Source organism: Macrosteles quadrilineatus, unplaced genomic scaffold, assembly GCF_028750875.1.
Source record: "Macrosteles quadrilineatus isolate MER2022 unplaced genomic scaffold, UCM_ALF_1.0 Scaffold_4__1_contigs__length_99947679, whole genome shotgun sequence".
In the NCBI taxonomy this organism is placed as follows: Eukaryota; Metazoa; Arthropoda; class Insecta; order Hemiptera; family Cicadellidae; genus Macrosteles; species Macrosteles quadrilineatus.
The window spans coordinates 44623583-44646542 of NW_026542597.1; the positions used below are offsets into that span (position 1 = coordinate 44623583).

The following is a 22960-nucleotide window of genomic DNA, read 5'->3' on the forward strand; positions in this document are numbered from 1 at the left end:
GTAAAGTGCATCCATCAACATAGACTGTACTACTGTACTGTGCAACATACTGTAGAACTGACGTAACTTAAATGTTCATATATTAGATTGATACAAGCCATGATAGACTTAAATGTTCATATATTAGATTGATACAAGCCATGATAAGACTGGTATGTATTTTTATGTTTGTAGAATGGAAACAGCAGAGTAAGATCAATGCCATTGGTTTTAGCAAATCAATTTTATCAATGAGTTATCTACTTGACACTATTGGGGTTTTTTATTGGTGTGCAATTTTGCAAATCTTTACTTGTTAGTCGTCCATGGTGGGAGAGCTTTAGTTTCAGAAAGACGAGACAAGAGGTCACACAGCTAAAGTCATCATAAATATGTTGCTTAATTGATGAACTCAAAATTTTGTACTAGCAAACTAGCCATTACAATCCCAACTCTCACATCAGTGAATTATAATTTTCAGATTGGGTGTAATTTGACCAACAAACGCACGCACATAAGCTCAAAACTATGCCCAAACACTTAAAGAATGAAATCGTTACTATAACCTGGCATAAACTGTTGTTCCCTAACATTATTAAGTGTTCTATTTCTTTTTTAAAAGCACACAAAAACCCCCTATATTGTACAATCCAGGTGTATAAACTTTCTGCAGGTTGAATAACAGGTGTCCCCTAATGTGATCTATATAATTGTAATTAATTACTCCAAAAGTAAATTTAATTTCAGATAGTTTTTTTTTTTCCTAAGGACGCTAGGCACGAGCCTGGGTTTGTTTTTCACATTACTTCAGGCTAGACCTAGGGGTTGCGGCATTATCACTTAGATAAAATTCATTGGTGACTTGGCGGGGATCGAACCCGGGACCTCAGGGACTGAAGTCCCGCGCTCTAACCACTACGCCAGCTCGCTCCCCTCATTTAAGATAGTAAGATAAATAATAGTGTAAGTAATAGTTTTCAAGTTATTTTTGGCTGCAGAAAATTAAAAAACCAATGGAGGAGTTGCATGATCACAAGAAGATAAATAGTACTGTTAAAAAAAGTTCAAAGCACAACTTGAAAGTAGGGCAACAAAAATCAAACAATACAATTACTTAAACGATGCATTTACTCAATTGAAGGCACAATTGCACATTAAAGTTTCAAAAATGATTGAATACAAAATGGCGTATAAACATTTTGGTAAGGTAATTGATGAAGGTCAAGATAACAATGGAAATAAAAATAGCTTAAATTAAAAATAGATAAAGTTTGAAGCTCAAACGAACGTAATTGTAGTGCGTGCCTGGTTGACTTGCCAAACGTTCAGTTCTTCGTACTGTTCAATGCATTCTTCAACTTGGTCAGGTTGGTAGCCCTTGCTCGTACATTGCTCTCGAACCTCGGAGAGCTTCACAGTCTTCTTTCCCGCGGCCAGCTCTCTGATCACACTGAAAATCCTGTCCACCACGGACGGAGCCCTGCAAACATGTGATTTGGTGGTGTGGTGAGTAATTAATTGGTGGTATAAAAAAACCATAAATTATCAAATGAAACTAGATTAAAGTTTGTATTGTACCTACAGTATTACTTGAAAAGCAGTGTAGCAGAGTGTTTAGTGGGCTTAATACAAAAAAAAATCCAGTTCGATCCTAAGAAAAGTAAAAAATGTTTGATGGATCGATAAAAACTAGTGCTGATTATTATTACTGCCGGTTAAGATAGGCACATGTTGTTTTGATGGAAATATGAATGAACAGGGTGTCTACTACATTCTGGATAAAAAATTCATGGACAATTCCCGTACATTTAAGGACACTTTGCCGTAACCTTTGTCGATGTCATTAGGCCTACCGAATAATTTTCCTGATTTGTCAAACTGTATTGATCTTGTTATTAACTGTAGTTGTACCAGAGAGAAAAGTAAATAATAATAGATAGCCTAAGAGTTAAAAATTTCAAAATAGAAATTTATTGAAAGTAAACAAGCATAGGCCTACCTATACTTTAGGTAAAACTTTTATAGTGTAACAGAGAAAAGCAATCATTGTCTCCTGCGATAGCGACAAAAAAATATCTCCATCGGTCACTTTAACTTCATAACATAGCTTATCCGATCCAGGCGGATTAATTTGGCATGATTCACCCTAGCACAACGTAAGCTCTCGACTACTTTTGAAAAATAATCTTTAATGCATATTGTTACTCAGTTCTTAGTACAAAATCAAGGTATGGTAAGCGGCTACCAATAAGCAATAAGCACAGAGTAAGATTATTGTATTTTCATTTGCAAACTTAATATCGACACATAGCAATCATTAGTTGTTTATCTAGGCTCAATTACATTTTCTTGATATATTTTACAGCTCTTTCAAGAATCAAAATACCCAGGCCTAGGCCTAATTATTTAGGAGGGCCTATATAAACTGGGTAACAAACAATGAGGTTATAATAGCAGCAAAGTCACTATCATCATTCTAGTTCATAAGATTTAGATTGCTTAAAGCATACAACTCAATGAATAAGTATATGGGAAACAAAAAACATTGAAACCTGAATAGCCAACAATATAAGACAAAGATACAGAAAAAGCAATGACATAATTTGAAACCAAGCAGGCCTACATAGTGATAAAACATTAACGCAAACAACAATGTTTGTGGTTTTGTCAATTGAAAGATAAAATATCTATAAAAAAGGGGTTAACTTACAAAATAAGACTGTAGATTATTTACATGTTTAATATGAAACCATAAACAGTCAAGCCGAAAGTACAAGTAAGAAGTGAAATTTAACAGCCATTATAAAGCTATTATTTTCACATAAAATAGGTTTGGGATCTCATAATAATTCTTCATAATATAATCTCATAATAAGCCCTAGTAATAAAAAAAGAAGTTGTAAAGGAATAAAAGTGATACAACATTTATGAGCTAGCTAACTGAGTCAACAGTTCTTGGAAGTACTTGACTTGACACTTGATTGTCGTGATAAAATATTAATGGGTTTGAGATTGCTAATGGGATTTTTATTGCATAATTACTCTAGTAATAAATCATGAAAATGTAAACAAACATCTGATAAACCTTTTATGTGCTCCTAACCAACTAGCGATCAATAAAATTATGGCCCATTAAAAATTTAAGGACATAGTCTGGCATTTAAGGACAATTCCCGTACATTTCATGGGCAGTAAAAAATTAAGTACAATTCCCGGTTTTCCTGGATATCCCGGTTGGTAGACACCCTGATGAAGAGCAAGTGAACAATAGAGTAAGAAGCCTTGTGCAGCTTTGTTACTGACTAAGATGAGCTAAAAATAGTTTCGACCTTTGTCAATGGCTCAATCAGATGTAACTTGTGAGTAATATAACATCAGCGGTAAATAATAAAATAAATAGAAGGTAGCAACTAACGTTTTAAATATAAATTCCAGTTTTTTTTAGGTATTATTCCTGGTTTTTCAAAGTTTTTCTAGGTTCCCACAAGAATGTTTATTAATCCCTGTGTGAACGTTTAGTTCCGCGTACACTATAACCAATTCAAGGCCTACAGTTTAACGTTTTTTTTACACCAGTACATTCAATTGTAACTCAATACAGCTACGTTCATTTTTAATTCTCATCTAAAAAAGGTCGCAACTTAAATGTAGTAATAGAATGTCTAGATGTATGTGAGGTCAAAGGTTAAACATTTCTTCGCAAACATTAGACTCACCTTCCTCCTCTCTCTTCTGTTTGTACCAATGATATCTTGGACATCTCCAGAAGCCTCATAGCCTCTCCGACGTCTTCTCGTTCCACAGAGTCGCTGAGTCGCAGCCTCGCAAGAGCCGTGGACAGTCGCAGAATGGCCAACAAGTTACGAGCTGACGTGAAGGTCATGTCCTGCAAAATAGAACGTCACCAATGAACAACCGACATGCAAGAACTTTTGCAGATCAAACATTATAGGTTCTTCACTCATGCCGCAGACAAGAATATTTTCTAAAACTGGCTACAGCTCTGACATGACAATCTATCTAGTTCCATCCAATCAGGGTGTATACTGTTTTTTTAAGTGAAATTCCAGGGTTTTTCCTGGTTTTTCAAAGTTTTTCCAAGTTCCCTCATGAATGTTTTCTACGTGAACATTATATTAAATCCCGCGTAAATGTTTGGTACAGTAGAACCTCGGTTAACCGAGGTAATTGGGACCGAGGGTACCTCGGATACGGCGAACCTCGGATAACACGGAACGTAACCTAAAAATCGTTACCGGGGCTAAAAATAGCTCAAGATATACTAAAACATGAACAAAAGTTATTAACTGAACTGTTGTTTAGTTTATTAGTACAAGAATAGTATATTTCGTACCTAGGGCCGAAAATGAGGTTTTGCCGGCTCGAGATAGTTTTTAAGTTCGAGACGAAGTCGAGAACTTAAATCGATCGAGAGCCGCAAAACCATTTCGGTCCGTGGTACGAACGCTATTTTTCACCACACTATACCCTATTACCACTATTCACCACAATAATAATGCACACTGATAGTCAACACAACTACAACTTTAAGGTTATGTGAAGAAATAATTTGAGGAATCAGCAAAAATAAAAATATATAGTTGCTAGGCAACGGTGACAATAACACAATTCTATTGAAATGCTATGGATTTTGATTATGTATTTAAAATGCATTCATGTTTTAAGTAAGTAAGCGGACAGCTGATTTTGCGGCCCCGGCCTGTAAAAACCTGCTCGGTCCCCAAATTATGGACAGCTGGCATCGCCAGCAAAACCTAACTTTCGGCCACCAATTAACGTATGTAATACAGCCAAAAACATGATAGTGTGGTGAAAATGTTATTAGTACGCAATAAAACGTGAGAGGAAACGGTAACACTCACAATACTAAACACTGTTTTAATATAACACTCAATTTATTGCACAACTGAATACGTATGATATAGGCTACACAATGTACAGAAGTTTAGTTACAGTACAGTATTCCTGTTTACAAAATTAAATCAAAGAAATGAAAATTAATTTACTGTACATTATACAAAAATAAACAAAGTAAGCTAATCTTTTTTCCCAAAGAAATCAGTTATTGTTTTTTGACTTAGATTAGAGGATCTTAGGCTAGCCGCCCTGTTGCGCCAGCGTCGCAGCCAAACTAAATCGTTTGTTGTTGCGGTTTCTTGTTGTTCAATGTATGCCAGTCACTGAGCTAAAATTATAACTGGAGGTAGCACTGCCATTGCAGAAGTCTGTCAAAAGCGTGTCGCTGATTTTGTTAGGTTGGTATAGCAGAAGGTTTTTGCATCCAATAACATGGCTTCTATAACTAGGTTTGCATAGCAGTGAGTTTTTTCATCCAATAACATGGCTTCATTTTAACTCACACCTCACGCAAACATGGCGGCTGGCGACACGCATCTTTGACATTCAGTGCTACCTCCAGTTAGAATTATAGCTCAGTGATGCCAGTGCTCCCTCGATCATTCTTAGACCTTCTGTATGTGATATTTTCTCAGTCGTCCCATCAGATTCATCGCTGTAAAAAAAAAACTTTTGTCGAATCGGGGTGGTGGGGAGAGCGAGTGGCTCAGTCAGTCGTGTCTCGGCATTGAAACAGTTCGCATTGGTCCGGCGGCGAGCGGTGTCGGGTTACAACACCTGCAGCTGCTCTGGCGAGCGGTGTCGGGTGACAGTGCCGTATGCATTCGGCAAAGATAAGCGCTAAGCTACGCAAATATTTGGCCGAGGAAACACAACAGTTGCCAACATTTTACTGTACAGTAGTTTTAACGCATTGCAGGCTAGCGTGCGTATTGCGATAAAAGGAGCACCCAAACGCTCATTACTGTACGTAGTTTGTGCGTGTTTCTTTAGCTTTTTAAATAAAAAAAAATCGTTCGAGGACGGCCTCGGTTAACCCGGAGTCTCGGTTAAGCGAGGCTCGGTTAACCGAGGTTCTACTGTATACAGCTTACGTATACACCAATATACATCACCATCATCTATATTTCCTGCACAAGTATAGACGTTATCGTCGTGTCCCGCGGTTATGGAAATGTCATCATAGTCTTCCACAATTGGAAAAAATGTGCGTTTCACGATTGCAATCTTCTACCGGGGCTAAAAAAAATCCTGGAATCGCTCCAAAAATCCTGGCATTTCCCCTGTTTTTCCAGGTCCCCTCAAATTCACGATTTTTTCCCAGTTTTCCCGGTTGGTATACACCCTGAGCCCATAGTCAGAGGTGTATAAGTAACACACCTTGTTGTTTCGAGCATCCTTCCGCATTTCCACATAAGCGTCAACGATGTAGTCTGTGAGTGCGGGAGGTACTACAGGACTCTTGCGTTTGCACAGGTCGATGTACCTTCTCATCAGGCCCATGTCCAGTGCTGTGAACTGAGCAGGGGGTTGCTTGCAGTGCTGGTGAACATACGTGATATGCTGTGCCAGCCTACAGAATAACATTTGTCATAAAAAAAAATACAATTAAAATTGTCATTTGACAAAAGATTTCAAATTAAAATTTCTGTTTCAACATCCAGACGTGTAAAATATATACATAGATTGGAGTTTTTTCACAAGGATTATAATAAAATTAATTTCAATAAATGTTTAAAAAAATAAAATTAGTAAAATATAATAACTTTTAAGTGAAATTTATGTTTAAACTAAACTAAAACTATGAGGAAAGGAAGGCATACCAAACCAATTTAGTCTATGTAAGAAAAATACTAAATACCTCCGTATCCAGGTTCTTTTTAAATCCACAACCTGTGTGGTTTAAAGTAATGGCCGTAAGAAATCCATCAGGTAATAGAAAAGCAGACTGCCGAAGTAAACAAACCGAAATTAGCTTTTTTTCAAAGTTACTCTTAACGTTTACTGAAGACTTTGTAACTGCCATTGTTTAATCAATACTTAAACTTTTTTTAATTTTCCATATTTTTCTTTAAGTTTCAAGTGGTTTGGAACGATAGCCACAAAGATCACGTTGGTCCCAAAAACCCCCACCAACCAACTCACCTTAAGCTGTGATCTTGCCTATCACAAAACAGGATGGATTCCTTAGGCGAGAATAACATTTTTCATATTTACTAAAACCTTTGAAAAACCATACAATATTTTTAAAGGTAAAATTACTGGTACTGAAATTGTTCCCGAGCCTCCTTTTGGACTGTGAATGTCATCAAAAAAAGACAGCATGTTGTGGATATCATCAATAGCTTCACAAGTTAGACGATCTGATCCAACACACAAACATTTATTGATACAAAATAACAAATTAACATAACACACCTTAGGTCAGTGTCTCGGTCAGCTTTATCCTGGATGAGCCACAGAAGGTCGAACCGAGACAGTAGCGCAGCAGGCAGCTGAATGTTGTGTTCTACGGAGCGTTTAGGATCGTAGCGACCATACGCAGGGTTCGCTGCTGCTAAGATACTCACTCGGGCATTCAATCGAGTCATGATACCAGCCTGTAATATTACCAGTTTCAATTTTTACTTGCCAAAGATACAAAACCTTTTTCAGAAAAACTCAAGGTCATTTCTGAAATTCAGTAGTTTGGTAATCTTACCTGGAAAAATAGTACCTAATCCAGGGGCTTATAGATGTACACAATAACAGAGAGGACTAAAATATTAGTATTATTTTACATGGTCGTTTATCAACTTCAATGTGAAATTTAAAACTCATTCAGTAAACTTTATTTTGGCAAAATTAAAATTCTTTTTCCTCAAGTAGTGAGAGTAGATTTTATCTAAACACATTTATACACCCTAATGGAGTTAAATTACAATACTAAAACCAGTTTATGAATCTACAGTTCTTAAACTTGTAGATTTTTTTAGGTTTTTTTACAGGTCATGAGTGGCGGAATCTAAATTAAGACTTTTGATATCAAGAGCTTATTTGTGTGTATTTTAACATTATGCTGGTACAAGTATGTTATTACTTTGAAAATCAACTCTATTAATGAGCCGTTACAGTACTAACAAACAATTTGTATATTTTTGTCGTTGTTAAATAATGCCCAAACTAATTAATTGGAGCCCCAAAGTATCAAAAACACATGATAACTTAAGATAACTAAGATAACTTTCCTCAGCTTCCTATTTTTTTTAGTCACTAGTTTCTGTTGGTCAAACACCCTTTCAGTCGCTGTAAATTTTGAATTATTGAGTGTCAATCAATCGATTTAAAAAAACCTTTGTACATTAAGGTTCAACTGTCTCCATTTTTGCCTAGTCAAAAACTGTAAAGGCTTCTGAAAATGTAAAAATCTTATCCGGTTTTCCATTACAGGCACTTACCTTGGCAATACTGATGGTCTGTTGTTCCATTACTTCGTGGATTGCCGTACGGTCGTGATCCGCCATCTTGTCAAACTCGTCAATACAGCAGATACCCAGATCTGCCAAGACTAACGCTCCACCTTCCAGTACCTGTAGATAAAATGTGTCTTTAGATCGCAACCAAAAAAGAATTACAGTACATTTTTTGTAGCGTCAAAGTCTAGCTTCCTTATGTGATTTTCATTAGGATTATGTGGTCTACTGGTTCATATCACTTTGCTATACATTCATATTGATCCAATTGTAAAAGGTTTAGGTGACACATTTACACAGAAAGCCAGGCAGCGCTTAAGCTACTTGACTCCTGCTACTTGTCTAAGGTGGTTTGGGACTGCCTCACTATGGTATCTGCCCTGGGAAGTTGCAACATGGCAACACTCTGTTCTGTTGGGTTCCTGGACACTCAGGGATAGAAGGGAACGAGGTGACTGACAAGTTGGCAAACATGGTGTCAGCCTCAGACTTTGTGGGAACACAGCCTTTCTGTGGAGTTTCTTGTGGGTTTGCATGTCAATCAGTCATGTCATGGGCTCATGAGAACCGAAGAAGATTGGTTAGGCTTCAACGCCAAAGGGTAACCAAGATTACTCTCTTCTTCCCTTCCCAGACAGTCACCTCCAATACTCTACAATTATACAGGAAGCAACTAAGACAGATCACAGAATGGTCACAGGCCAAGGCCACCTGCACCGCTTGAGGATCTACAATGGAGACACTGCATGTAGGAAATGTGGGCAGTCCGAGGAGACTGCAGACCATCTACTCTATGACTGTACAGCTCTTAATGAAGTAAGGGAAAGCACTCTTGGACATAGATAAGGGGCAGAAACCTTCCTCAGGAGGAGCTCATATATAGGATGCTGCAGTTTATCAAGCAACTCAGGTTTGTCTGCCTCTTATGCACCAAGCAGCAAGCACTAAAAGCTCATTTGTGGCTGACGAGCACTGGTTTTATGTAAATCTTAAACAATCTATGACGTCCAAACCCACCATCTCTCCTGTCAGTGGATCCTTGAGTACAGCAGCAGTAAGACCCACGCCACTGGACCCACGACCCGTCGTGTACTGGCTGCGACGAGCCAACCTCTCTATGTAGGACAACAGCTGGGACTTGGCCACTCCAGGGTCTCCCATCAGGCAGATGTTGATGTTACCTGAAATAGTGATGAATTTGTGATAAGCCGTCCCTGAGATTTTTTCATCTTTAGGAAATTTTTATAATATTATTATAAGAAGATTGAGATACACTGCTAATTTTATGCTCCTTCAGTTGGAAATCTGTTTAAGGAAAGCCATAAATATACCGTAGGGCAAATCTTTAGGTAAAGAAATACAGTAGAATACAGCACAGTAGCCTATAGTGAAAGTGTTGCCCAATGTACCGAGTGGCACGAAAAGGATGGTCGGATTTGATCTGCGTAGTACCAGTCGTGGGGGAGGGGAGGAAGCCGCTACCGGCCGTCTGCAAGTCGGCCATTAAAGCCAGTTTGCCCAGAGATGGCGCAGTGGACGGTAGCGCACCGCGTTTATGCCGTGGAACAGTTTTTTTTAAAAACAATGAATCTTTCATTACAGTACAGCGGCTGTTTCAACAACATTTTGGTGTCGCGCGTGATGGACTGATACCAGATCGCAGATCAATATCTCGCTGGGTGAAAGCATTTAGGACAACGGGTTCCGTTATGATCCCGTCCATCCTCAACGGGTTCCTCGGTCCATCCACGAGGAAGGACGCCATCTGCCAGAAGTCATTTTTCGCACCTAATCTTTTGACTGACCGATTTATCTAACAGCTATGTAGCTAACAAGGTTCTTTTTTTGTAATTGGGTGCTTTGGAGTATTCAGAAACATGATGTACCTATTAAAAGTTCTGTATCAAACCATTTGTGTTATATTCATTTAAAATGTGACCATACTTTTTGCGCCACCCTGTACATTTGTACAAAGAACAAAAGGATACCCACATTCTACTGACATATTGGGTAGAAGTTGTGATGCAGGTGCTACATGATTGGGATAGTAAAAGTGAATAACTAAGCAACAATAAAAACTAACAAAAACTGATTACTTAGTTTACTTGTATTCTATCTAGTGACATGTATTTCATTATATAATCTCAATTTTTTTCACAATAGAGCAGAGTATACAAGTACTTACTCCCTTACCAACATTAATAATTAGCCTACTCCGTCTTCAAGCATCATTAGCCAAGAGTGAACTTTAGGATTAAATTAAGGCCTAGTGCTGAGCTACTCCAGAAATACTAGTTTTCGAGTTACACTTCTTTGTTTGTAATTGATTCAAGGAATAAATATAAAGACAATTAACCACTATTTATGTCACATAATTTGTGTTTGAAACTGTTTGGGGTTCTTACTTATCTTATCTAGCTGGAGAGTGTCTGTGTCTGATATTTCACTAGGTTAATCCAAAAACACATATTGATATATATATATATATATATATCTAATATAAATATATAAAATTCTCGTGTCATAGTGTTTGTCTGCAAACTCCTCCGGAACGACTTCACCGATCGTTATGAAATTTGGTGTGTAAATTCTGTAGGTATGCGAATCGGACGTAAACTATTTCCCGTTTCGAAATTCTTAAAAGGGCTCCGCCCCAGTGGCTCTGGAGTTTCCCATGTTAACCTTATGAGAAATGGAATTAATGAATCTTAACAGCTGTTTCAATTAAACAAGTTGGTTCTGTTCTATGATGTTCAATAGCATTAAAGTTACCTACAAGGATTACCAACAGGGTGCAGCACTATTATTTCTTTTACATTTATGACAACAGCTAATTTGCAACCAAAAGGTGAGTGAGCGTAGCGAACGAACTTCAACCTGGAGGCGAGTTAGCGTAGCGAACGAGCTAACCTGAAGGCAAGTGAGCGCAGCGAACGAGCTCCAACCTGAAGGCAAGTGAGCGCAGCGAACGAGCTCCAACCTAAAGGTGAGTGAGCGTAGCGAACGAGCTCCAACCCAAAGGTGAGTGAGCGTAGCGAACGGACTTCAACCAGGACGTGATTGAGCGATGCGAACGAGATCATCTTGAAAATTAAACGTAACGGTACTTTCTTTCCATCAGTCTGTCTTAGGGGAAACCTATAACTTAGGCGATACGAAGTTCGCCGGGTCAGCTAGTATATATATATATTTTTTAATTTAGGTGTTCACGTAATAGGGCTGCTGGCCCTACAATTAAAGTATTGTAGTAAATAAGTACAACTGAGCACTCTGAATATTATATTTTTTAAAAGAAGTAACATGTTTCGGACATAAGTCCATTTTCAAACTTCAAACACATTAAATATTTAACTTACTTAATACATTCTTACTTAACTTACAAAATTAACTACAATGATTGTGAACACTTCTACATTGGTCAGACAGGACGCTCTTTTAAATCTAGATTCAAAGAGCACGCTCTTAAGAGTAACAACAGAACATCCATGAAATCAAACTTTGCTGAACACCTTTTATCGACCAACCACAATTACACAAATTTAAAAACCAACATGAAAATTCTAAAAGTTTTAAACAAAGTAAATCGAATAGATTCTTTCATATACAAAGAAAATCTAAAAAATCCAAATCATATTTTAAATAGCCAAATTCCTTCAAGAAACCCAATCTTCAACCAAATTTTAAAATTAAATAATCAGTAACAAAAATGTCTTTCCAAATCCTGTCTAATTCAATAAATCATCTGTAGGCCTATATATAAATTATATTTATTTGCAAACAAACAATATAAACAACAGTTAAGTATTTAATGTATTTGAAGTTTGAAAATGGATTTATGTCCGAAACATGTTACTTCTTTTTTTAAATATAATATTCAGGGTGCGCAGTTGTACTTCTTTACTACAATTATTTAATATATATATATATATATAACTTGTATAGTCTATATTTTTTCAAGGAAAAACTCTAGGGCAGGATTATAATTTTTTGGAAAAAATGAATACCAAGTATTTTTAAAAGATTCAAGTAGGGACAGAAAATGCACACTATTTTGACCCCTGGGGGACTTTGTATTAAAGTAACATCATCATACTAATTGTAAAAAAAAAACTAGCTAACCTCTAATCTTCATGCCATCAGGAGTACGATCAACACCGCCAACTAACAACAACAGCAGCGCCTTCTTCACGTCCTCATGGCCGTATATCTCCGGGGCGAGACTTGCAGCCAACTTGGAGTAGAAGTCGTCTCCGATCAGCTGATGTATCTCATCCTGACTCAGTTCCCCTGCTGCGGCTGTGTCTTCTATCTTGCTGTGCGAATGCACCTTCTGTAAATACAGGCATTAAACTACAAACAAGCCACAGCCAATCGAACTGAGAAGAAGGAAAACATGTTTCACCCAGTGTTGAAGACAGTTATTAAAAATTCCTGCGGTAAAAAACAAAACAAAATAATTCCCAGGGATTTTTTTTTTACAAATTTGTCTTCATACGAGCTGCTATTGTACCCGGTAAGCAATAGTGTGAATCAAAATACTTGCAACTTCGGAAAAACAAAAATGTATATTTGAGATAACCGTAGAATAGTAATTATGTATGCTGCAAAAAAAAACTGTAACTGTGGTAGCGTAACTGTCTGAAAAAACTACAAGGGAAGCAGATTTAATTTTCATGGTACCCACCTCCACCTTAATTTAGCAGGGATTAGGATTGGTTTAGGCCTACCCAAATGCGTAAAATCGCAAAACCAAATATTTATTCTGAAGACAATATATCTAATGTTCAATAAAAACCAACAAGTGTGAGATAAGGGGAGCAAAAATTAAATGGATGTATTGAAATCTGTTTCAACCACATCCCCAGGTTAAACAAATCCATCATAACAAATTCAAATCAATTGGAAAATAGCTAGGCAATGGAAAGTGTGTGCCGTTTTGAATTGTTTAACAGTTTGTTTTATCTCTTAGAATTCCTAACAGATTAATTGTAAAAATAGGTTATCGAAAACAATTTTGCCCCCTTCATTTCGGTTAGTCAAGGTTTAACTGTAATCTGTATTGCAATGCGAGTTTAAAGAGTCAATTATACAAAATAATATAAATGGGTATGAAATAGTATCCGAGAATATTCTATTTAGTATTTTCTTCACTTACATGTGCATCCAGGTAAGTGTCAGTCAGCAGTCCTTGAGCTATCTGTCGGAAGCCAGAGCGGAGTAGAGGCAGAAAGACGCCAGTGATAGATACGTGGTCGCCGGGAAGGCACTGACGCGTCGTCTCACCTCGGCACAGCACTGTCAATGGTCGAGGGATGTTACCCACTGGTACCTCATCGCTCTACGGCAGTTGTGGATGATTAGAATTGATTGTGCTTAATAATTTAAGTACAACTAGCTGTCACCCACGGGCTTCACCCCGTTTGACTTCATAAGTATTCCTATTGATTGGTTAAGTTAAGCTGAATTGAAATAAACAAAAAAGAATACAGTAAATCAAATAAATAATTACACTTGATTTTAATAAGGCAATAAATAGAAATAATACCAAAATATAAGTACAGCTGAGGTATTTTTAACATAAGGTATATGGAAAGTCCCCTTTAGAAAGGATTTACGGCCTATTTTACACACTATTTTGACCCCTGGGGGACTTTGTATTAACCCTCCGAGTGTTATTTGTCGCTGCAGCGTTAAATAACACATTTGCAGCGTTAAGAGCAAAATAAGGTATAGTTTTGCGCAAGGTTCCTCGTCATGACAAACATTTTAAGCACGGTATATGGTTTATGGGGGTGTGACTTTTAGTTTTCTCATAAGTTCATGGGTACTTTGGGATTTATATATGGATGCCTGATTTATACAAGGAAATTTATACAAGGAAATGTTAATTGTATTAACAATACAATTTCAATGAACAGTGCAGTATTTGTTGACAGACAACCATTTAACGTGAGATTAAAACAGAGTGCTTAATCAATAATTCAACTTCATACAATTGAAACCATAACCATGTGTTTGTGTAAATATAATTAGAATAATAATGATCCCAACTGGTACTCACGTGTTCTTGGATCCTAACTTCTTGGAACTTCATGAACTTGGACCCACGAGACTGAAGATAAAGACGACCGCCGGATTTGTTTACTCGACAATCATCACTTGGACACATGACGATTGGCATGAATGTCAGGGAGTTGACCTGCAAATCCACAAAACTTACAAAAAAAACTGTACCATCAAGCTGTGGATTTTGACATAAAAAGTGCAATCATCGTATTTCAAAAATAGCATTTAATACGTTTTTTTTGCCAAGAATCTGGCAAATTTGATAACAAACAAAGTGTAATAATACAAATTAGTAACCACAAAACTGAACTCATAAAATACAATATCCATTTTATTGAACAAATAAAAATAAGAAAATAATTTGATCTTCACACTAGTAGTATTGACTTGTACTAACCGGTTGGTAGGTCTCAGCGCCGCATTGATCACATGTGTAAGTAGCCACGACCATCATCGGTTTCACCTCCGTACACCGAGTAACAACGCCTCTAACAGTCACCAGCTGTCCGACATAATCCGCCTTCACCTCCCTGATGGGCACTGGCTTCCTGGTGGTGCGGTCCGTAAAGTAGATCTCACTAAAAAAAAAAAAAACACTCAGTTAAATACTCGGAAAAAATCACGGCCCTTAATATGTGACAACCAAGGCCATAATTGGAAATTTTTAGCCAACGGGGTTACGTTACAAACACTTTTAAGAAAAAGCTTATGAACCTTTGCCACTATATTGGGGATCAAACATGTTCCTTCTGTGCTAATAGCACAAAACGTGCTTACCACAAAATTAGATTTGATAACATCTATATTATTAAAAAAATTTGTTGGACTTTTGTATTCAGCAAAAAGACCCTAAATATTTATTTGTAGGTATAGGAATATTAGGTATCAATTTACTCTTATCCTCTAGCTGTGCCTTATTGCAGCTTTGGATGATATCCCGTGAAAGCCCTTTCAGTCTTTTAAAATTTAGTTAGAATTAGTGCTGAATTCTGTTGTCAATCATCTGAACTTTTTCAAGTTTACATTTGTTTAAATCAAAACAGATGGTATGATACAATTGTCTTTAATCATTAGGAAAATGGGGTTATCTTTATGGGCAACTCATAGCCCAGTCAACAAAGCTCAAAATATTGGCACAATAGAAAATTGGAAAATTAATTCATAAGTCGTGGATATTGAAGTCACGAAGTGACGCTGGCTGCTAGTAATCATTAACTCAATAATTTACTCGTTTAGTAATATTTTTATGATTTTATTCAGAAACAAACCAACACAAAATACAGGTGTGTATTTTAAGACAAAGATAAAGTGAACAATTAATTACTAATTAATGAGTTGATTGCTTTGTTAAAATGACTATGATCAAGTTTACGTATACTTTAGCCAGGACAATTAACCCTCTAACAACTGACAATGGGCAAATTCTTTAGTGGCAAGGCATTTTTGGCGATTTTGCTGTCATATTTTTTAAAATTCGTATAAACCAAATAGAGGTGTTTTGAGTGAGGTGGCCTGAGATTTTCAATCGAGCCGAGCACGAGCCGAATTAGTAAAATTTGTAAATTTACTACCATTTTCTATTTTAAAGCTATAGCCTACTTACTATCGCCTCATGAGCTCAGGAGGATATTTGTTGTTTGTGTTCCGCACTTCACCCGGATTTCTAGTCCGCTGTTCCATCAAAACTCTGTGTTCGATGTAAATGTCCAAAGCATCTTTTGCTGTTACCTACAATATCAAAATATAAAACCAGGGTAAAAAAACGGTGGTTATCCAGTTTACTAGTACAGGGTTGCCACCATAGTGGGATGACAAAATTCATGCAGAATTCATGGTTTTCATTAGTAGTTTGAAAAAATTCATAGTCAATGCGCTCATACAGGTTGGGGCAAAAAAACCAATCTATTTTATGTAGCGCACTGTTCAGCAACATGTCGTCTGAGAGTGGTGGGGTTAGGCTAGTTGGAAAGCCTACACCATAGATGAAGTGATGCCATTATCTGTGGTCATAGAGCAGTGGTCACCTGAGCATTGTGCGTTTGTTATCGAGTCAATTTTAAAAAGTAATGATTTAGTCATCGCAACTCAGCGGCAGTTTGGTGCATTTTTTTTTATTACGGCGACGTCGATTCCGTCAAGTGGCACAATAATGTGGTGGAAAATCAACTTTAGAACAATGGCTTCTGCGTTCAAAAAGAAGCTGACAAGTCGTCCAAAGTCAGATCGGATGTCAGACAACTAACATTCGATAGAGTCTGCAGATTAATGTGTATTAATCTGTTCAATTTTGTTGATTAACCATACAGACAATCTCACCGGAACCTCTTCGTGTCGACCTAATTCAAAGAATGCATGGAAATGCCGCTGAGTTGAAATGACTGAATCATTACTTTTTTAAACGGCTCGATAACAAACACGTGTTGCTCAGGTGACCACTGCTCTATGAATACAGATAATGGCATCGTATAGGCTTTCCAACGAGCCTACCCCCACCACCCTCAGACGACCTGTCGATGAACAGTGTGCTGCGAAAAATAGATGTTTTTGTCGCACTCTGTGTAATTTCAACCCAATTGAGTTTTGCTGATTTCAGAAATTGATTTTTTTGTGTGTTACTATTGATTAAAACTTTTATACATGAAATCCAGCTATTTCATAGTGATTTATAAATATACATTCAAAACCAAGTTGAAAACAAAACAGGTCCAGCTTTTATAAATGACAAATTGGAGAAGAATCGTAAAATATATTAAGTGTAGGTCTAATTCAGTCTTGCCACTGGAATAAAACAAATATCTCGCTCACCCAGCCAAAAAGACCTGTTTTACCCTCGCCCCCTCATATGAATGTCATGAAAAATCCTCTATTCTGGTTTATCTTATTACACAATGTACTTATTGGTGTTATCACAGACTATAGACACAATTAATGGTCTATTGTCTGTGGTTTTAACCAAAAGGCTAAAATCATCAGGCGTGAGAGCCGGAAATTCAGTTTTATTGTTTTATTATGTGGCCCGTTTCAATTCTGTGTATGGTCTAAGGCTTCTGTTTTTGTGGTTTAAGTCCCCTTACCCCTTTAACCATACGCGGTGGTAGGCCACCTAATGATTTTTCGAACCATATACAGTCCTCGGGAAGACTCAGCTGACATCAGCATTTAACCTAAAATGAATTGGAATGAACTAAGCAATTGTTCCTGAACGTGGAAAATTTTAAATAATCATCACTATATGGTATTCTCTCTTAGTGTTTGTTTTTCTGAACTGTTTTTAAATATGAAATATTTTATATTTGGCAAATTTAATGGTACTGGTAGAATAATTTTTCCTGATTTTGAAAATTCATGGTCCAATGGAGAAATGCATGCATAATCCATGCCTTTTTTCATGGTCACAGCAATTCATGCATAATTCAAGCTTTTCAAGGTTTTCATGGCTGGTGGCAACCCTGTAGTATAATAATTTTAATAGGGTTCAATAAAACCTTCTCTAGGCTACAGAATTTATCCTAAATTTTGATAAAAACTAATTTAAGCACAATCAAATACAAACAAACATAAAAAAGGCTTAAGTTTTAACAATAGAATGAGAAGTCTACATGCAGTACCCAAGACTATGGCTATCACCATCGAATGAGTCAGTGGTAACGTAGTAGGTAGTATGACGGATTGCGAGTTACAGCGGCAAACATGTTACTTCTAAGCACATAGATTTACACAATAACATAGAAATACTACACCTTATGGATGTTTAAATGTCCAAGAGGAAAGCACAGAGACTTACTCTTACAAACCCAAGGTACCATAGCTGTAACTAGCCTGGTTAAAAATTTGGTATTTTAAATATTTTAAATCGTCCCTTAATGTTGTTTCATCCACTGTATGTTTTTAAGAAACACGAACCCTTGTACTTTACCTCTTTAACTTTGTAGGATGGCAGCAGCTCAAAGACCAAGTCCGACAGAATGGTTGAGTAACGTCTTGTGTTGCTGATGATGCTGTCAGAGAGGTCAGGGTCAAAAGAGTCCACATCATCCAACTCTATATTTAATGCAACCTGAAAGTCACATAACAATAGTAAATCATTTTCTATTTACCCTATTTGCCTACTAACAAAACATCATATTGAAAATGTTAGGCTTAATTAAAACCCAGACTTTACTTCAAATATACTTGTAACAATGTTAGAAACTTAACATCTCCTCTCCCAACAACAGCCACAAACAAATTAGGTACCGGAAACAAAAAGTCTTAAACACCATAAAGTCCTCTCATAATTAACCTCTAAGTTTCAGGAATTATTCATTGACTCAAATATGCCTCTTTGGGGCCGATATAAACGGAAGTGACTTTCAATTTGGACACCTTGAGTCGCTAAACCTCACAACTACAGCCATGAGGGTTGGCGACCAAGAGGATTGCATTTGTCGACAAGATGTCGATACAGACAGACAAGCAGTCATTAATCATTCTTCTTCACAAGCAGGAATGACGTAAAAATCCAAAAAGTGTTTGCTCAGGTTTGCTCTTTTATTCTAGGAATGGGTAGGCCTACCTAAGTGAATGAGTTTGTTGACTTCAAAAGTGAGTCAACAATCATAACTGGCTCCAGTAGACATGAAACTATTACTTGCACCAGCTGCAGCAACTTCGCTTGACATCTAAGCAGCCAAACACAATTTTCTATGTCATCATTTTTTGAGGTGTTGCCTTCCGGATTACTTAACGATATTATTCTAGATGTTAAATACCTTATTGTTGCCACTGTAATCCCCTGTCGTCTGGATGCCATCCAGAGTAATAATTTCTATGTCATCACATAACAACAAAGCCAATGCGTGTCACGGGTGACTAATAGTCACATCACTTGCACATCCCTTGCATGATTCCATACATAGCCTAGTATTGCATCCGAGTGACACAAATCTGTTGTTGACCCCAATGACTGATTTGTCCAGTCACGGAGCTGAGTAACCTGCAGGTGACTGATTTTGATTGCGCAGAATCCCATTCACTTTGCACTCAGGAATAGCCTACTGTATATGCGCTCCGGTACAAGGAAAAAAATAGTACCAGAGAACTGTGCAACCAGAGGTCATCCCAGTCGGGAGAGCAGACGACCAAAATCACGTCCCACCAAATAAATTCCTTAAAAATCAATTGAAGGACATACTTAAGTAAGAATGGGTAACAAGCTTACTGTCTGATCAGACAGATCTTTGTGGCATACAGTACTAAGAGAGAATCTCTTCACCAAGGGAACTTCTACCCGACCCACCCAATGTTTTAGGTGGGCCTGTTCCATCAGGCTCTACCACAGGCAAAAGAACTCCTCAAGATAAGTTAAGGTTTAATATGCATGACAAAATAGCCTACCTGATCCCGATGGGCTAGTTCAGTCAACTGAGTAGCATACTTGAACAACTTTTTTCCTTCGTTGTCTACAGTGTAGAATTCTTGGAGAAAACTCTTAAGTTTTTCTGAAATAACCATAGGTAAAATCCTATTAATAAAAGATACAAAACAATGGCATCAACTTTTTTTAATATGCCTAGGTAGCCTACCTTTACATTTTTTGGAAACCATCAATAAGTTAGGATAGTTATATTTGTTTCTATGTTTAGGCCTATTTATTATACTTACTGTCAATAGTCTAGTCCGTGAATAATCTTGGTATTTACCATTACTGTAAAGGGTAACTTACTCTACAAGGGGAATCAGACAATTTTTATTGTTGTAATTTGCAAGGTACCAGTACATGCATATGACAAAGTCAACAATGAGGTTACAAGTTCAACCAAGAAAAGAAAATTAGATAAAACATAAGTAAATAGACAAAACATTTGTTTGGGCAGTCACAATAAATCAAAAATAAAAATCTAGCTATGCAAAGAATTGGACCTATCAGATAATGACAGTAAAGGTCAAAGGTTAAGGTATTTACTCAGGGGAGGTATGGAAGAGGCTACGATGACAGCTGTGGGCTTCTTATTAGCTGAGGAAACGCCATTACTGTAACAAAACGGTCGGTAGCCATCGGCCTCGGTGGTCTATTGGTTAGCGTGCCGGGCTGATATACTGTAGGTCCCGGGTTCGAATCCTGCTGGTAGAATTAACTTTTTGTCCAAGATTTTTTTATTATCAGCAAGTTTGGTTGGTTTGGTTCGGTTATTACAGTTTAATTTTATTATTAAGTCATTACAAAATTTTAATTGAGCAAATTCTAGTTTTATTTAATAAACAGAATTATTTTTCCGATTACTAAACTTTTGTTATATTATTTCTTTATCAGCAAGTTTGGTTAGTTCGGTTAGGTTATGATAGTTTAATTGTATAATTAAAAAATAATAAAATTGAATTTCAGACATTTATAATTTTATTTTATGAACAGAACTATTTTTGCGATTAGTAAACCTTCATTGCCAAAGTGCTCTCTACTACAGCGCTGTTCACGGAGGAATTTTGAACTAAATGCCTCATTCGTACCTCCCCTAAGTCAGACCCAAAGGTTAAAGGTCAAAATGTTTAAACAAACAGATCATATGGTTATGCTCAACATGTATAGGCCTATAAATAAATACAGACTTTTAGGCATTGATGAAATAGTTGTCATGTCAAAATACCATGATACTAAAATTTTCCTCAAAATAATCGCTCTAGGCTATAAAAGGGCCTTTGAGCAAGCCACCATGCAAAACATACTTTAACTTACTCATGCTAACATTACGAGCTGTTCTAGGAAGTTTATTAAACATTGATAGTCCTACATAGCTAAACCACTTTTTTGATTTGGATAGTCTCACAAAAGGTACATCTAGCATTAAAAAAAGTGTAGGCCTAAAACTGTTAAGACATTTTCATATATGGCTTAGGAACGAGATTTATAGGTTTTCTTAAAAGATGAATTACCATATTGAGCCTAACATGCAGGGATTCAATATGGGATGGCCATGTGAGACAAGAATCAAGCCAGATTCCCAAAAGTTTTACATTTTTTCCACATCTAAAAGCCCAAGTTCAGGTTTACCAAGAGTGAATCAAATATTCTGAGTATTAGAGTCATTCAAGGTTGCAAAAATCATCTGCAAAAACAACTGAGTTTACATATCTATGTTTGTAGAAAGATCATTTACATGTACAAGGATTAAGAATGGGCCCAGTACCGAAACTAAGCTTACAGGCAATCCACGCTACCGGTACCTATCAGAATGATACACCAAGGTTAAAGTAGACCTAGTTTTTTAATGTCACCACCAGGGGCGGCTCCAGAGGGCAGGTCAAGTAGGCCCGGGCCTACCCAAAATTTTGGTAGATATTTCAAAATTATAAATAAAAAAAGGAACCTAGGCCTAATTAAGTTTTATGTAAGTAAAGGAAAAGTATTAAAACTAATTATTTTACATTTAAATTTTTAAATCCTCCCCTTTTTGAGGGGAAGCCCTGCAAACCTCTCATCGCCTAATTAGACTCTTCTTGATCCTTGTCAGGCCTACCCAAAAAATTATTCCTGAAGCCCCTGGTCGCCTCTTCCCTTGTCTTTATAGTAGAAAGATTTTTAATGTCCCTGCACCAATGGTAGGCCTAGGTTAAGAATCACAAGTCCTTTAAATGGAAAGCGGAGCAAATCAATCAGATTTCTTAACTTTTTGAACACCTTTTTACTGGTTTTAAAAAGTAATGCATGGATTTAAATAAATTGCCTAGCTGTGATCGGTAATTACCGTACTTTAGTACCATTCTAGTTTTGACAACAGTTTCAGAGCCTCAGGACATACATCAACAGGCCAACTTTAAACAACCACCTCATCAATTTATCTAAATTACAGTGTCAGTAGTCCTATTTTTGAAACACAGTCTACTCCTACTAAAAAAAGCACAGGTACAGTTTCTTAACTGGGCTACACTAATATTGATTGGAACGATCGATACGATTAGTAAACCTTCATTAGATTTGTTCATTATCAACAAGTTTGGTTTGTTAGGTTAGGGTAAGAGTTTCATTTTATAATTAAATTGATAGAGTTAAAATATTGATTATTAATCGATATTTTCAATCGATTTTAGCCTTTAGCGTAGCCCAGTTAAGAAGCTGTACCCACAAGCACAATTAACTTTTTAGCTCACGGCCTCATCATTTTCATACAGTAGGCCTAGGCCTACCCAAAGTCAGTGACTTACCTTTTTCAGCTTCATAATCCTTCACTCCATGTTTCTTCGACATTTTTCTATTTAGGCCTCCCTATTTAGCGTTTTTAGCTTAATTTATATGCTTAAAAACTAGCTTGTCAAGTATTAATTAAAACATGAATATTAAGATAAGGAATTAAAGTATTTTGTTTCAAGTTTAACTAGGCCTATGCTAAAACTGTTATATCGTCTAAAAACAAGAACGATTACAATACAATAAACTAAATACAAGTAACTATGGGGCCAATCAAGATTCAAGATCAAGAATGAATTAAGCCTATTACGAAATGAATATATGATTTTGCGAACATAGACAGATAGACAGACAGACGTTATAAAACACACTTCTTACTTCTTATAAAATAAAGAAACTTAAAGAAAAGAGAAAGAGGTTAAGT

General features: G+C 36.8%; 1 protein-coding gene across 1 annotated transcript; it reads right to left on the reverse strand.

Annotated features, from left to right (window-relative positions):
• Window positions 1-1088: 1088 nt before the first annotated feature.
• On the reverse strand, window positions 1089-22960 carry LOC128992716 (DNA replication licensing factor Mcm7). The gene is made up of 14 exons (XM_054416437.1): window positions 22554-22960; window positions 19752-19855; window positions 18292-18432; window positions 15979-16103; window positions 14773-14953; window positions 14371-14508; window positions 13465-13647; window positions 12429-12639; window positions 9327-9490; window positions 8295-8426; window positions 7276-7457; window positions 6238-6430; window positions 3696-3865; window positions 1089-1459 (listed from the first exon to the last, which is right to left on the reverse strand). The coding sequence occupies exons 1-14, from the start codon at window positions 22594-22596 to the stop codon at window positions 1258-1260; spliced, it is 2169 nt and encodes a 722-aa protein (XP_054272412.1). The 5' UTR covers window positions 22597-22960; the 3' UTR covers window positions 1089-1257.